The 14,056-nt window shown below is 40.9% G+C and overlaps 1 protein-coding gene across 1 annotated transcript in view; it reads right to left on the bottom strand.

The window, feature by feature from the left end:
* The window catches only part of ELL (elongation factor for RNA polymerase II), an 89,143-nt gene that overhangs the window by 19,568 nt on the left and 55,519 nt on the right, over window positions 1-14,056 (bottom strand). The window contains exons 3-7 of the mRNA XM_032782818.2: window positions 13,690-13,811; window positions 11,742-11,905; window positions 8,379-8,632; window positions 4,984-5,108; window positions 520-616 (exon numbers count right to left, since the gene is read on the bottom strand). Of these exons, the coding sequence (XP_032638709.1) occupies window positions 520-616; window positions 4,984-5,108; window positions 8,379-8,632; window positions 11,742-11,905; window positions 13,690-13,811 (762 nt within the window). The remainder of the gene's footprint in view (window positions 1-519; window positions 617-4,983; window positions 5,109-8,378; window positions 8,633-11,741; window positions 11,906-13,689; window positions 13,812-14,056) is intronic.

Genomic DNA, 14,056 nt, shown 5'->3' with positions numbered 1-14,056 from the left:
ATGGTGCACTATAGATTCACACCTTGACTTGCTGCATAGTACCTTGCATGTAGACAAGCCCTTACTTGTGCTTGGGAGCTGGTCATTACTGGCTGGCTCTAAATTATTGGTAATTCAAAATTTTCAAAAAGTGTTTAAGTCTCAGAGAAGCAGAACTGCCACAGGATTTCAGTAAGCATTCCAAAGCATTTAAGAGGCGAGGTTAAGAATCTTACAGACTGCTGGCTGCTGACCCACAGAGACAGCACACCACAGCATCTTAGGAGGGGAAATGGATTAGTGTGCCGCTCACAATAATGCTCTACCTTTATGCAAAGCTTTATAGGTCGGTTAATCTTCATCACCCTTGTGCAGTAACTATGTCCAGTTTTACAGATGGGCAAGCAGAGGCTGAACCACCTCCCCAAAGCCCAACACTGAGCCAGTTGTTGGGTTTAGACTGTGATGGCTCCAGGCCCTGTGCTAATCACCAGACACCAAGCTACCCCACACACTAGCCCCGGCAGTTCACCCACCTACCTGAGGAGGGGAACAGGAGTTCACATTGTCTTTTGGGGGACTCAAGGAAGGAGCATCTCCCACAAAACTGCTAACATTCTGGGGCTGACAGAGCTTCCTGAAAAACAGAATGTATGGTGGTTTAGACCCTGTACCTGAGGGACAAAAAAGCATCAGGTGGCACTGAAGACCCTCCTCTAGCATGAGAGGATCATCTCAAAGTTATTCAATAAATCTGTACCCATAGCAATGCTCATGTTTGATAATCCCATGCAATTGGCCTGGAGGTCTAGTGGCAAAAGTAGTTGCAAGCTCTAAGGGCCAGTGGGGACTTAAGCATTCCAACTGACAAATTCTGCAAGCAGCAATAGCTGGTGTGGGAGAAAACCCTCCTTACCTCAGGGACAGCTGCTACTCTGCCCTTAGAAAGGGAAAGGCAGATTCCCAGACGAGTCAAGTCTCTAGGAAAGGAAACCAAGTTCAAGACGTACAAAACTGCCCAGTAAAATACTGAGGGTACCAAAATATTGAAGGAATCTCCCTCTTTCCCCACCATAGGCTTGTTCATCATGAGAGAACAGGCCCATGCAGTGCCTCTAAGGGTTGAGTCAGAGCAGTGAGTACCCCTGCCTGAGAGACTGGAGTCAGCATTCCCTGATGGGGAGGTAGCTTATTTTCTACACATTTACCCTTCGGCTTGTTTTCCCTGATGCCTAGACCTAAAAATTGCTACTGTAGAAATTCATTCTACTCCAACAAAATTATTCCAGGGGCATGTCAGATAAAACATTTATACTAAAACGAAAAAAGTCAAGTGACTGTACTGGATGGCCACAGTGTGTTCTAGCCAGTGCTTGACGACTGATGGATGCCCTTTAGTAACCAGAATTCATTTAGATTCTCACTGATTTTTCAAACGTTTTTCAGTTTTGTAGGGTTAAGGTTGTCTTACAAAAAATTAATCAAAGCAGAGACATTCTTACTGGGTCCCTGCTTTGAAAGTAAGTTCAAGTGTTAAATGGAGAAAATATCTCACCATTAGGAGAGCATTTTAGTCCAGGGAGGGTGGGACAATTATCCCTTAAAAGTGAACCATTGGGGTGGTTAGAGGGAGAAGAGTGGCATCTCTGACAAGAACCTCATTGATCTGTTATGCACCAGGCAGGCTCCATAATAAATACCCTTTAAACTTGCACCTCCCAGTCGATTGCTCCAAGTGCTGCACTTGCAGTACTGTCTCAGATAAAATGGCAACCTCTTGCATCAAAACAAGATAATACAGTTCATTCTGATTGCTAAATCCATCCACCTCCTTTTAAGTATCAGTCTCATTTTTCTATGCAGTTCCATAGCTCCCAGAGTAAGTTTCAGAGAACATTAACTTTGCCCTGGGACTTTTCCAGCATGAGCCAGAGAACCCATGTCTTAAATCACTCAGGAAATAAATGTCTTCTACTGAATCAGGTTGCATCTGTAAAGAAGTTAACTCTGATGAGGATTTAGAACAACAAAGAAAGTTTTACTGTAGCAGTTCTACAACCCACATGCCTATGTTAAGTACCAAGATCTAAGTTCTCCCATAAAATGATTCAATAGATAGCTTTAAATTGACAAATGTTATTTTTTAAAATGTATTTATTTATTTTGCAAATCTAGAAGACTACTACAGAGATATCCGCAAAATTTCAGAGGAACTTGTTTCTTTCCCTAACCTGAAGCTTTGATTACACACCAGCAATACTTTAGCAGTTAGTTTCCATGTTTAAAGCCACATCCTCTTAATTAAGAGATTTAAACTAAATGAAGAGACAATATAAACCAAACAACCATGCCTCAATGGTAACGGTCATCAAGAAACATGCTTGAGTGGACAGTAATTTGTACACCTATGAAGGGGACTAGCGGCAATGCATATAGATTACAACTAACTAACATTTTAAAGTCAGTTTCTCATTGACTAGCCTCAAGTACGACGAATTCACCTCCTCAACTAGTTAACAAAAGCAATTCCAGAATGCCTTTCTTTACTGAAATGAATGGTATTCAAAAATGGATAAAGCCACTGAATCCAATGCACAATATAAGTTGCTAACACTCAGGCCTGGCCTACAGTTAAAATTTAGGCTGACATAGTTACCTGCTCAGGGCCAGGAGCGTGAAGAATTTGCACCTAAGCACGGTAGCTATGCCAGCCTAATCTGGCGTAGACACAGTTAGGTCGGCAGAAGAATGCTTCCAGTAGACCTAGCTACCATTGCCTGGGGAAGTGGAGTTCCTATAGTGACAGACAGGCTCCTTTAACTGCTATCGTATGCATCTACACCAGTGCTTAGTGCAGCACAGCTGTCGTGCCATTGCTATGCTGCTCTAGGGCCCAGAGCAGAGACATGATCTCCAAAGACTGCGCTACAGCACAGCAGGAAGGCTGGAAAAAGCAAATCAACCCAACATTAATTTTGTTAGAAACCATTTAAAATGTCTAAAGCTGGATTATTAAAGCAATTCTTAACCCATCCCAAGTGTTTTGCGAGCATAAAAACAAAGAGCTAGAGTAGTGACAAAGGATATTTAACAATTGGACAGAACTAAGCAGCAATTGAGGCCACCATGGCAAAACTACATAAAACCCTAAATCTGGTGTCTGTGCTCTGAGAGTGTTTTTCTACCAGCTTCAACACGACATGTTTTTTCCATTTTGTAGTCTCATTACCTGCACTGGCTGAGCGGGTCTTTGTTTGTACAGCTGAATACATCCTTTCCAGGGTCTATTTTTAGATCGCTGCATAACTGAATGCCACAATTCAAGCAAAACAGTAAACACTTCTCTACTAGGAAGAATCAACTTTTTTTTTTTTTATAAAAAGCCATACAGACCATGCGGATAGTTGTAATTTTCCATTTAACTATAATTCAGCATGAAGGATGTTTAAATTGGTAACAACACACCAGTTTGAGTTTTCCTAAGTATGCCAAAGAACATTTAGTGTTACAGACTTTGTTGGTTTAAAAAGTCTCATCTTCAAGCCAACTGTGCTTTCAAATCATGAAAACTGTTCAAACAAAAAGCTATATTTTATATTAACCAAAATCACAACGGAAATAAGTCTCAAAACAAGTCCAGATCAAGTCTCTACCTGCACAAACAAACAGCACGGACTGAGAAAAACACGCAGAAACCAGAAGTGGGTCTATAAACTTGTAGAACAGAGTGGAGTCCCCTAAAAGATCTGTAGGGCTCATTGTAATTTAAGGGGTATAGCTGCAAAGGTCGGATGAGTCTCTTCTGGGAACTCCCAGACTGAGGGAGACTTTCAATCCTAGGGACAAGTACCTGATGAAGTGGACAGATTCTAACAGTCTGCGTACTGCCCTCCCCCAGCAATAAACATGTTTTCACTCTTTCTGCCTGCCAAATAAAGGTTCCAATCCCACAGGCTTTAATGAGGCAAGACTCAAAGGCCTGAAAAAACAGCAGGAAACAGAGAAGCCACCCTAGCTGCCTCTATGAGGGGCTGCTAGTAAATAGGGAAATGTACAAGGTAAGAGGCTTCTGTCCAGGTGGACACCTAGGCAGTGAAGGCTAGGTAAATGGGCAGAGGGAGGATGGCTGCCATATGCAGAGCTACACTGCCTTGTTTGCTTTAATCTCTATCCACATGAGGTTTAACATTATTGATCCTGAGTCACAGTTAACCCTGGGTTACCTGGCACAAACTGTAGCACAGCAGGTACACAATTAAGAGACTTGTGTTTGGACACAAAGTGTGTTAGATTGTTCCATCTAGAACAATTTATGCTAAACACGACCAAAACCTGTACACACAGATAGGGCTCAAGAGGATTAAAACAGAAGCTTCCACAAAAAGACACAGCCATTATTGGGAGGCGAACATCCAGAAGAGCAGGAAACACAGTAGCTGAGCAGCATGTCAGGGCAGAAGGGGGAAATCACATCGCTGGATAACCTGTCCTCAGGGGAAGGGACTAACAGAAGTCTGTGCACAGAGGACAGCAAGGCAACAAAGTGACATGAAGGAGAGGGAACATGAAACGAAGAGCCAAATTTGATGGAGAACTACATGCCCTCGCTAACTAAAATTCTGTTCCAGGAGTTCTAAACAATCATTAGCTTCCCATCGAAGGAATAGCCTTTCCTTTCCTCCGATATTTTCCCTGTGGCTTGCATTTTCATTGGTTAAGAATACAGTGACATGTAACTTGTGAAATTCCTAAGTTTACTAGAGACTGCATCTAGTTTTGATGCTCTTGAGCATATTCACCAGCCAAATTTAGTAGCAGATTAAATAGGTTGCATGTTAGAATCAAATACTTGGCACTATGAACCAGATCTGCTTGACGTAGTTCTATTGACTTCACCGAGCTACCCTGATTTACACCAGCCTCTGGCTCATTATTTATAGGCCCAAATTAGTAGATTAGTAAGAGATCCAGCTAGCAGATGATATCAAAGTGTGGAACAATTACCGAACAAGTATCCTCTTCAGTAACTGCTGATCTCCTTCCGAGTAGCCAGGCCAATCTTTCTGTACATCTTTGTACATACAATCTTTCAATGTGTAAGTGCTGTCCTTGGCACTCAGATTTGCCACCTGAAATAGAAAAGTAATTTGTGAAAAACCATTAGGGTTTCACTTTCACACATTTTTACAAAAAAAAAGTCAAAAAATCTGGATGCAAAGCTGCAGCAGATTTACTGAACCAGTTAGAGTCGTAAGTATCAATAAGCACCAGGATTAATATTTGCTTCCAAATTATTTATCCAACTGTCTTCTTTTTTGTGTACAGTGGCAGCACAATATTAGCAGCACTGGAGCCCCAGCAAATGTTCATTTATTAAGTACATATCAAATTATACTGAGATGCAAGTACAAAAAACTATGGAGACTACAAATGGCCATTCAATACAGACACAGAATAATCTGGGGCTGCTCCAACGTGAGCTAAGGGAAACATCTGGAAATAAACCCTGCTGGGAACAGGCAGACAATTTATCAAGGCTGTCCAACACCTAAGATGAAGCTGCATATCAACTGATATACAAACTGTTATGGTGACAGCTTTGTTCACAGCTGCCTGAAGACAAAGTTTCCCACTGTAGAGAGGAGTAATTAAAAATAGAAAAGATTTAATAGTCTGGAAGGGCAGGAGAAAGAATGCTTCCCTCGATACTTCAGGGTCCTCACAATGTGGTTTTATGGGATATACTTCTAGTTAAAGTGACCTGCTTAGTTTTATGGGAGAAGAAAAAGTGATCATGTTGACAGCTACTATGAAGAAAAAGCAAAACCTACCATTAATAACTTGTACTCCAGAGCTCAACAAAATAATCACCTCACCTAATAATCATATTCTGTAACTAATACAGCACATGACCTTGGGAAGCTTTTTGCATTTTGACAAAACTTAACACTGAGAGATTTCCTATACACAGAGACCATTCGAGGCCTAATGAGGAACTCTGTTGGAGATAACAGAAACATGTCAGCATGGAAACAACTTAGGTTTCTCCCCGTCATTCATCTTTCACCAGTCAGACTGAAATTTAAACTCTCAGCTGCAATTACCTTCTCATCTGAAAAATAAAAGGTTCATACGAATGTATTAGTAACTCTTACACATGCAGGGATCATGCCTTTGTAAATACTCTACATGTCTCTACAGCCTGTCAGAGGACTGCAAAGCACTTTCCAAAGCAACAGTCAAGGATCACAGTTCACGTATAGGATGAAGTACTAGGCTCACTTTTACAGAAAGGGAAACGGGAGCACATGTTAAGTACTTGTGCAATGTCATGTTTACAAATAGGCAAAGACAGAAGAGTAGCTTCATATTCCATGGGTTCTTACTTCCCTGTCCTAAAATAGGCTGCACTTTACCTTTGGACATGTCTTCTTAGTTTGTCAGTGGAGATACTATTTATCAGTTTGAGATTAAATATGTTTTCTAGGGTTTACAGAGCTCAGTAGAAGCAGTTCCATTTTAGGTTGTCTTTATGGATTGTAAATCATCTTGACAGCACACTGTATGAAATGTGCTATTAGATTATCCTCACAAAACGATAAATTACCCCCATAAAAACAAAGTGAAGGAGCAGGAAAGATGACATCTAACAAGAAACACTGACAATCTCATCTAAAAAGTTCTAGTCAAGGACTGAATATTGCACATTTTGCAGATGAGAGATAAACTGACAACTGTCAGTTTATGTGACAAATATTTCATTTTTCCTTTCAGTTATCAATGTTCCAAAATCCTGAGCCAAGCAAAAGATGAATTACAATGTACGTTACATTTAAATCACACCGTAATGTCCAATATGAAAAGGGAAACAAAGCCAGTTTCTGCCTCAGAAACTCCCCAAAAATATCTTCTATCAATACCCAGATCATTTTTCCTGTTGCACCAACAGCGTGCCAGGTACTGTACAGAGAGGCCCTGCTCAGAAGGTTTTATAATCTAATCTACTCAGAAAAAGTTCAGGATTTTTTTAATATTGCTTTCCACATCAGCAAGTCCTGGGACCTGCATGCTCCATTCCCCCAGTAGTATCTTTTGAGAAATTAGACTGTACATTCAATACTAGCACAGTCCTGTGTAGATAAAACAGACACCCAGACACATTTGGGCAAGAAGTTAACACTGCCTGTGTTCTGTAGCTTATCTGTGTTTGCTTGAGGATGGGAGCATCACTGCTGCTGAGAGGTAATAAATTTACAAGTGACAAGTTTCCAGCCAAGCCGGAGTTATCCTAATCATGTTAGTAGTGTTAGCGTTACTAGACATAGTAGCAACCTGCTAGAGGTTTGTGACTATCTTACAGCAGACACCATTCACTGAAGTTACACAACATTAAGACATTCAGGAGGTTAAAAAGAACTCAGAATGGTACTGAACATTGAGGCAGTAGTTCTAGTGGATTACAATCCAGACCGAGAACCAGTAATACCAGAGTTACAATCCTAATTTGGCTAATAACTTGCTATATGCCCTTGGACAAGCGACTTCACCTCTGTCTCAATCTCACCAGCTACAATTCCAATACCTAAAGGAGAGGGATGTTGCAGGATTTAATTAATGTTGATAATGTGTTCTGAAAATGTAAATACTATAAAAGCAGTAAAGATAATTATTATGAATGGCACATTCAGCTAGCACAAATAAAGCTGGTGTATTCAGGCTGGTATTACTGAATTGGTACAACTGGAAGACAAGCATTAATCTCTGGCATACATGAGAACATGTCTAGCAAGAAGCTGCAAGATCTTCAGAGTTAAACAATGTAATACATTTCTTTAGCAGTAAAGGCATGATTTGAGAGAAGCTGAGGGACACAAAGTAAGCAGGGAATACATTCTCTCTTTTGGATGGAAAATACTGCAAATGCAAATTTACTGACATGTTCTTGTTTTGCATGTATTATGAACACCTCTGAACTCTATCTACCACAGTTCATATCAATTCACACTCTAGTGTTAAATGTTTGCCACAAAGCCATAAAAACAAGGAGAGGTCACAGTTCGGCATTAAATATCCAATATACTGCAGTACAATTTGAAAGTGTGGAAGTGACCAAAATGTCTGCTCTTAAAGCTGTCCTAATTGGTAGATAATTTATACAAATTGGTTATAAACCCCTGAAAGTGAAAATGTTGAGGAGCTGCTAATATCTCTCTAGAAAAGTCAGTGTAACACCATAACCTATCCCTTGGTCGATTCTTACTGGGCACAGCCATTAAGGAAAAATTAATCTATGGATCACATTAAAGCTGCAGCTTAAATATGGACTAAGACAGTCTGCCAACATTATGACACCACATGTGTCTTAATGATTTAGGCAAACATCTAGGTAGGACACTAACCTGTTGCAGGAGGCTGTCCAGCAAATCCTTGTCCTGCTGAGAAAGTCCATCCTTTTGCAATCTGAGAATAAGTTCAGCTTTCTTATAAGGCTTTAGTGCCAATAAGTGCACAACCCTATCTTTGAAGGGTCTCTGAGAAATTGCACTATTGCCTCTCTTTATTGCACTAGCGAGGTTGACTGGTGTTGGACGTTTCCGAGAGGGAACAGCATCGGAAGCTCCTGGTGCAGGCTTACGAAACTGAACCTTTTTACCTAAAATGAGATGAAAACGTAGTGAACTGCAGGAGTCACCTTGCAAAGTCCAGTGTTTTGCCAATGTGCATATGTACATAATAAACTCCAACATGAAGCCCTGACAGACAACAATGGAAGACTCAAATACACACAATCCTGTGCCAATGAAAGTCCAGGAAAAACATTCTGTGAAACCTAAGAAGATTTAATCCAAGCGTAAAAAGTAACTGGAAGTCCAAAGCTGCATCATCACACATGGGGAACATGGCTATTACTGGCTACAAACTTGACGAACTTCAATTCTCTGCTCACCAGTCCTTCCCTCTTCACAATGTTTTACATCCCCTACTTAGTCCAGCCAGATTTTTCCTGTGAAAAGGAAAGTCCCACAATTGCAATGTAGAGCACTGCTGCAATACAGAGGGATAAGAGCAGAAGTGGTCAACGGGAGGCCCACTGCTGATCTCAGCTAAACTCTTCTCCAGCAAACGTTTCTGTTTTTAGAACAATAGGAACTATATGGGTCTGGTTCCACAAGCCCTTCCCCAAGAGCAAATACAAGGACATGAATGGGGTCTAACACTTAGATATCAAGACTGCATGTATCATACCGACTATTTAATATGATGTTTCTATTTAAGTAATAACTTTCAGCCTCTTAATGAGCATTTGTGTACACCTGAGAACTGTAAAATAGTTAACATTCAGTTCAAATCCCCCAGGAAAACTTCCTCAATTCCATTTTGGGAGTTTTGTTTTTATCTATTTCCTTTTGATTATACCCTCTGGGCCTAAGTTTTTCCAGCTACCACAAAGCCTGAATTTTTTATTTTAAAAGAGAAATCGTTTTGATGTGACTCAGAGACAAACTGCATCATTTGCTGGAAGATCAGTCACCCCTCCTTCTAAAAAAAACCTGGGTTGTTTCCATATGGAAAACAAGAACTTTCTTAATGAAAAGCCAGATCCTATTATTAATCATAAATGTGCCCCCATGACAGAGAATTCAGTCTATAGAAAAGAAAACTAGATGCCAAAACCAGAGGCTTCATATCTTGCACAGTTTTATAGAAGCCATTTAAAAATTAACAGCCATTTTAGTTCAAACAGAGTGATCTGATCTGGCATAAATGAAATCCAGCTACTTATTCTGACAATTTTTGGTGATCTTATTTCAGCATGGCAGTTTTCTCTGCTTAGGAAACAATATTTTCAACTGAGTCATTTGAAGATGCTGCTGACTGTGTGCAATGTTTGTTTATTCTACTGAAATGTAGGTTGCATAATTTTTTTAAGTCATCATTTCCTGGGTTCTGATTACACACATTGATGCAAGTCAATAAAGGCTGTTCCACTGGTGAGGCTGAGTGAAGATAAAAGGGAGAGAACAAAAAAGTCCACACATGTTATTAAGTATCCAGAAGTTGAGAGGTCTAACAGGATCTAATTTCTAGAAATAGGATAAGAAATGTCATAAGAACAGACTCATCAGGTTTCTAGAGCTTGCTTGGTTTTTTTGCCAGGAATCAAACACCAGAAATATGTTTTTTGTGCCATTTCCATTTACAGATGGAACCAAGAGGTGGAGAGAGAGACAGAATATATACCTGATGTTAAACCAAACCCTTTTTAACCTCAACAAGTGTTCTGTTCAAGGATCAGGCTTATCCAGACTGCTCTAATTTTCACACTTAATGAGAAATTCTTTAACTTCTTCATAGCAATCAGGTTGAGCTGCCCGAAATCACTACATATTCATCTCATATAAACATTCATTTAAAAAAATGAAAAACAAAAAGCCAGCTTTCCCTCCTCTCTTAGATCATATAAAGGCAACAAGTCACATACATACTTGAGGATCCTGTAAGTCAGCACAATGTGCATCTTAAAGGTGAGGCTACGCTGAGTGTGCATCTTCAACCCTAGGCTGGAGAGCAGGACCCCGGACCTCTCTTTCTTCCCTTTTCTTGAATAAACCTAACTACTGTGCTCCCAGTCTTCTCCTTCACCCCATCCCCAGACATTTTGACATCAAAGTCTCAGCTTACACAGTAAACCCCACCTCCACCCCGACCCTTGCGTCGCCAGGTCTTCATTTTATAAAGGGAAAGTTTAAAATTCTTACTAGAACTTTAAGTTTTATTATCCTTTCTTTCTGGGAAGCTGTTTGCTCATGAATCTGACAACTTTATCCCTTTACCCTAATGGTTTTTCGAATACGAAGAGTTAAACAAAATTTTCTAGAGTACAGGAAATCAATGAATTTCCTTCCTGATTACTATCTTACTTCTCAGCTTTGAGCACTTGGCTGATAAAACTACGAGTGAAGGTCTATTCTAAATTCTGCAACTCACCGTTCTGTTCATAGACATCCCCTGTGAGGAAACAAGTCGTCAGATCACATGAGCTGGGAGAAGAAAAGCCAACTGACTCATAAAAACTGAGCCTGGGCCTTCTGGGTTGCACTAATTGTTCATGTTTTTGGCAGTGGATAGGGATCTGAGCCCAGGGAAAGCACCTCCCCACTCGAGTTTGGAACCCACTGGTATTTGTCCTGTCTCTCTTCCTTCCCAGCAGAGATTCTACCTTTCAGCTTGTAAGGTAGAACAGTTTCTTTCATGGCTGCAATTAACACCATTACCTTAATCCTTTTGTTGATGAATACAAGTTCAGTCCCCAGATGACACTTAATGGCTTTCCCTTCAGTGCAGATGCATTCCAGGTATGTAGAATAGGATGGGTGGGTCATGGGTTGTGTATCTGGTCAGTTGGCCAGTACAAAAAACACTTTTTGTGATGCAATATAACAACTTGGACCCCGGTAACAGAAAAAAAGGAAGACTCTCAAAAAGCAAACTATGTAAGACCAATCCTCAGCTGCCATCTAGGAACAGAATGGTCACTGAATATCTGACCCCTAGCTCTGCTATGCTCAGCATCTTTACTCTAGAAAAGTTACCAGACCCTCATCAGACACTATCAGATACTGTTTAAAAGAAAGTTGTGAAGATGTCAGGTTTGGCCAACAAACCACTTACGCTCAAGCCATGAATAGCCCAGACAAACACTAACAGATGCCTCCTAAGTGGGAACCAGGTACAGCTCCAACAATCAAGTTGCTTCTTACCTACATATCTCCCGCCAGGTTTAATAACTATTGCACTTCGGCTGCGAGTTTCCTCCTCAGCTTGTGCCATGCTCTGCCTTGCCTTCTGGTAGGAGTCATCAGTAGCACACACAGTGATTTTATCCTGTATGCTTCCAAGACAATCCAGATGGATATTACCATTGCTGTAAAAAAAAAAAAAAAAAAAAAAAAAAGATATAATCAGATATTCCTAGGACTAACATACATTTCCCTGCTGGCCTAGTGAGCGAGCCATGGAGAGACCTGAAGTTACCTGAAAGCAGCTGTGCACATCACGGTCTTTTGGTAGATGTCAGTTCCTTATATAACAAACCATACCAACATTTTTCTATATATGCAGTAAAAAAAAAACAAAAAACCACACCTGCTAGCGAGCTAATTAGTTTATTATTTCAGATTCCTGCCAGCAAGTTATTACAGAAATAATTACACTCACATGGCTATGCTTCATCTAAACAGCTCAGACTCTTCAACAAATATGAATAAAGCCTAATATTTGTGTAAGACGATGACATCTTCATTTGCCATGTGGTGAAGCTGAGGCTCAGTGGCCCTGCTTTGAGCAGGGAGTTGGACTAGATGACCTCTTGAGGTCCCCTCCAACCCTGATATTCTATGTTCATCCCCTATCACTGGAAAAGGGTCAGTAAAGTCACTACAGCTTTCTAAGGATAAAAGAAAGGTAGGAAGTTAGAGACATGGAAAAGGATTGTAGCCCAGATACTTAAGCGCTCCTGCAAAGCACTAAACTAAGAATTTCCAAGGCTCTCACTGACAGACCCATTAACCCGTCACTTAGTTCCCAACCATGTTTTTCAAAGGCTCTGTGCACTGTAATGCAAAGGTTCTCTCCTTCACAGGGCATCCTCCCCAGCCCTATTCTCACCAAAGGCAGAGCTCTCCCTGATCCACACTACAGGGCAGGGGAAGGGGTGTGAGGGGTGGGGAGGAAGCTCATGCTGTTAATGAACTCTAGTAAGAGATTTTATATAGTGCAACTAGCTTGTGTCTGCCCCAAGGCAGGCTGAATTTGGTCAGAAGTTTTTTAAACAGGGAGGAAGCAACGCACGCTTGGCCGTGGAAGGTGGGATTTTCAGAAGCACTTAGTACTTAACTGGCTGTGCTGCCACTGAGGTCAATGGGTTTTTTCCACTGACTTGGGCACTTTTAAAATCCCACTTGAAAGCTTTAGAGGAACACTTTAAACATAAATGAGCACTATCTACCCCTGGAGCAAACCTGTGGTAATTGTAAGGTTTGGGGTTTGTATTCAGTGTAGAGAAAGGATTACTAACACTCTCTCTTTTCTAGTGCAGATTGTGTGATATCCTAAAATAATCATTATAGCCCAATCTCCAAAACTACTGACTGAGGTCAGACACGAAAAGGAATCACTGGCCTTGCCTAAAAATCTCCCTGCCCTGCTACCATTCAGCTCCACTGATGATAGTGAAGCAGCATATTTTGCGTGCACAGGCCACTAGTGGCCACCAGTATTTTAGTCGCCAAGTTTTCTAGACCTGCTGCTCTAAGTGGGGCTAGTTAGTGTGCGGGTTAAAATATTAGTGGTCAGTCTACGTTAGCACCTCCACCATTGCTAGAGCTGAAATTTTAAGGAAAAAAGTTTGACAGACATGGAAGCAGCCTGTAAAACAACAAAAGAATGTGGACTGTGAAGAGGACAGGGGTAGCCTTTGAACGCATCTGCAAAAAATCCAGGAAGTGGCTGGGACAGGTAGTCATTTTTCTGTGCATGACCGCTTGGCATACACACTAGGTCCCACAAAGGGAAAGGTTCCTCGAAAAAACCAAAAACTTACTTTAAAGGCACATTTACATTTCACTTCTATTCATAATGTAAGTAAAACCCCCTCATTCTGAGCAATAGGATTTCCCCCCCTTCCCCCCTTTTTGATGTACCACTTACCTGGATACATACTGCTGTATGCAGTCAAAACTCCCCTGAGGGCTGTCCCTGCCAATATTTGAAAGATAAAACATGAAAGTTCGCACTTCCGTTTGGCAATCGGGCCTGGGAATAGTGATGTGCTGTTTGGAAAGAAAAAAAGGTGGATCATTGGCAAGTCTGCTTTATCACAAACACAAGACATTCAGAGGGTCACTTAGTGCTTATTTCTCTTTAGTCACTCTCAGCGTGTAATGTTTGTGAATTATGGCACAGAACACAGGAATGATGTCAAGCAAAAGGAGCAGCAGTAGGGCAGTTTCATACAGTTAATGAACATTAACAGCTGTTCTGTCTTCCCTTCTCCATCCCAACTCCAAGTCACTTT

The sequence above is a fragment of the Chelonoidis abingdonii genome, chromosome 11, assembly GCF_003597395.2.
Source record: "Chelonoidis abingdonii isolate Lonesome George chromosome 11, CheloAbing_2.0, whole genome shotgun sequence".
Taxonomy (NCBI): domain Eukaryota; kingdom Metazoa; phylum Chordata; order Testudines; family Testudinidae; genus Chelonoidis; species Chelonoidis abingdonii.
The sequence above is the reverse complement of the archived record's forward strand: the minus strand, read 5'-3'. Positions and strand labels throughout refer to the sequence as shown.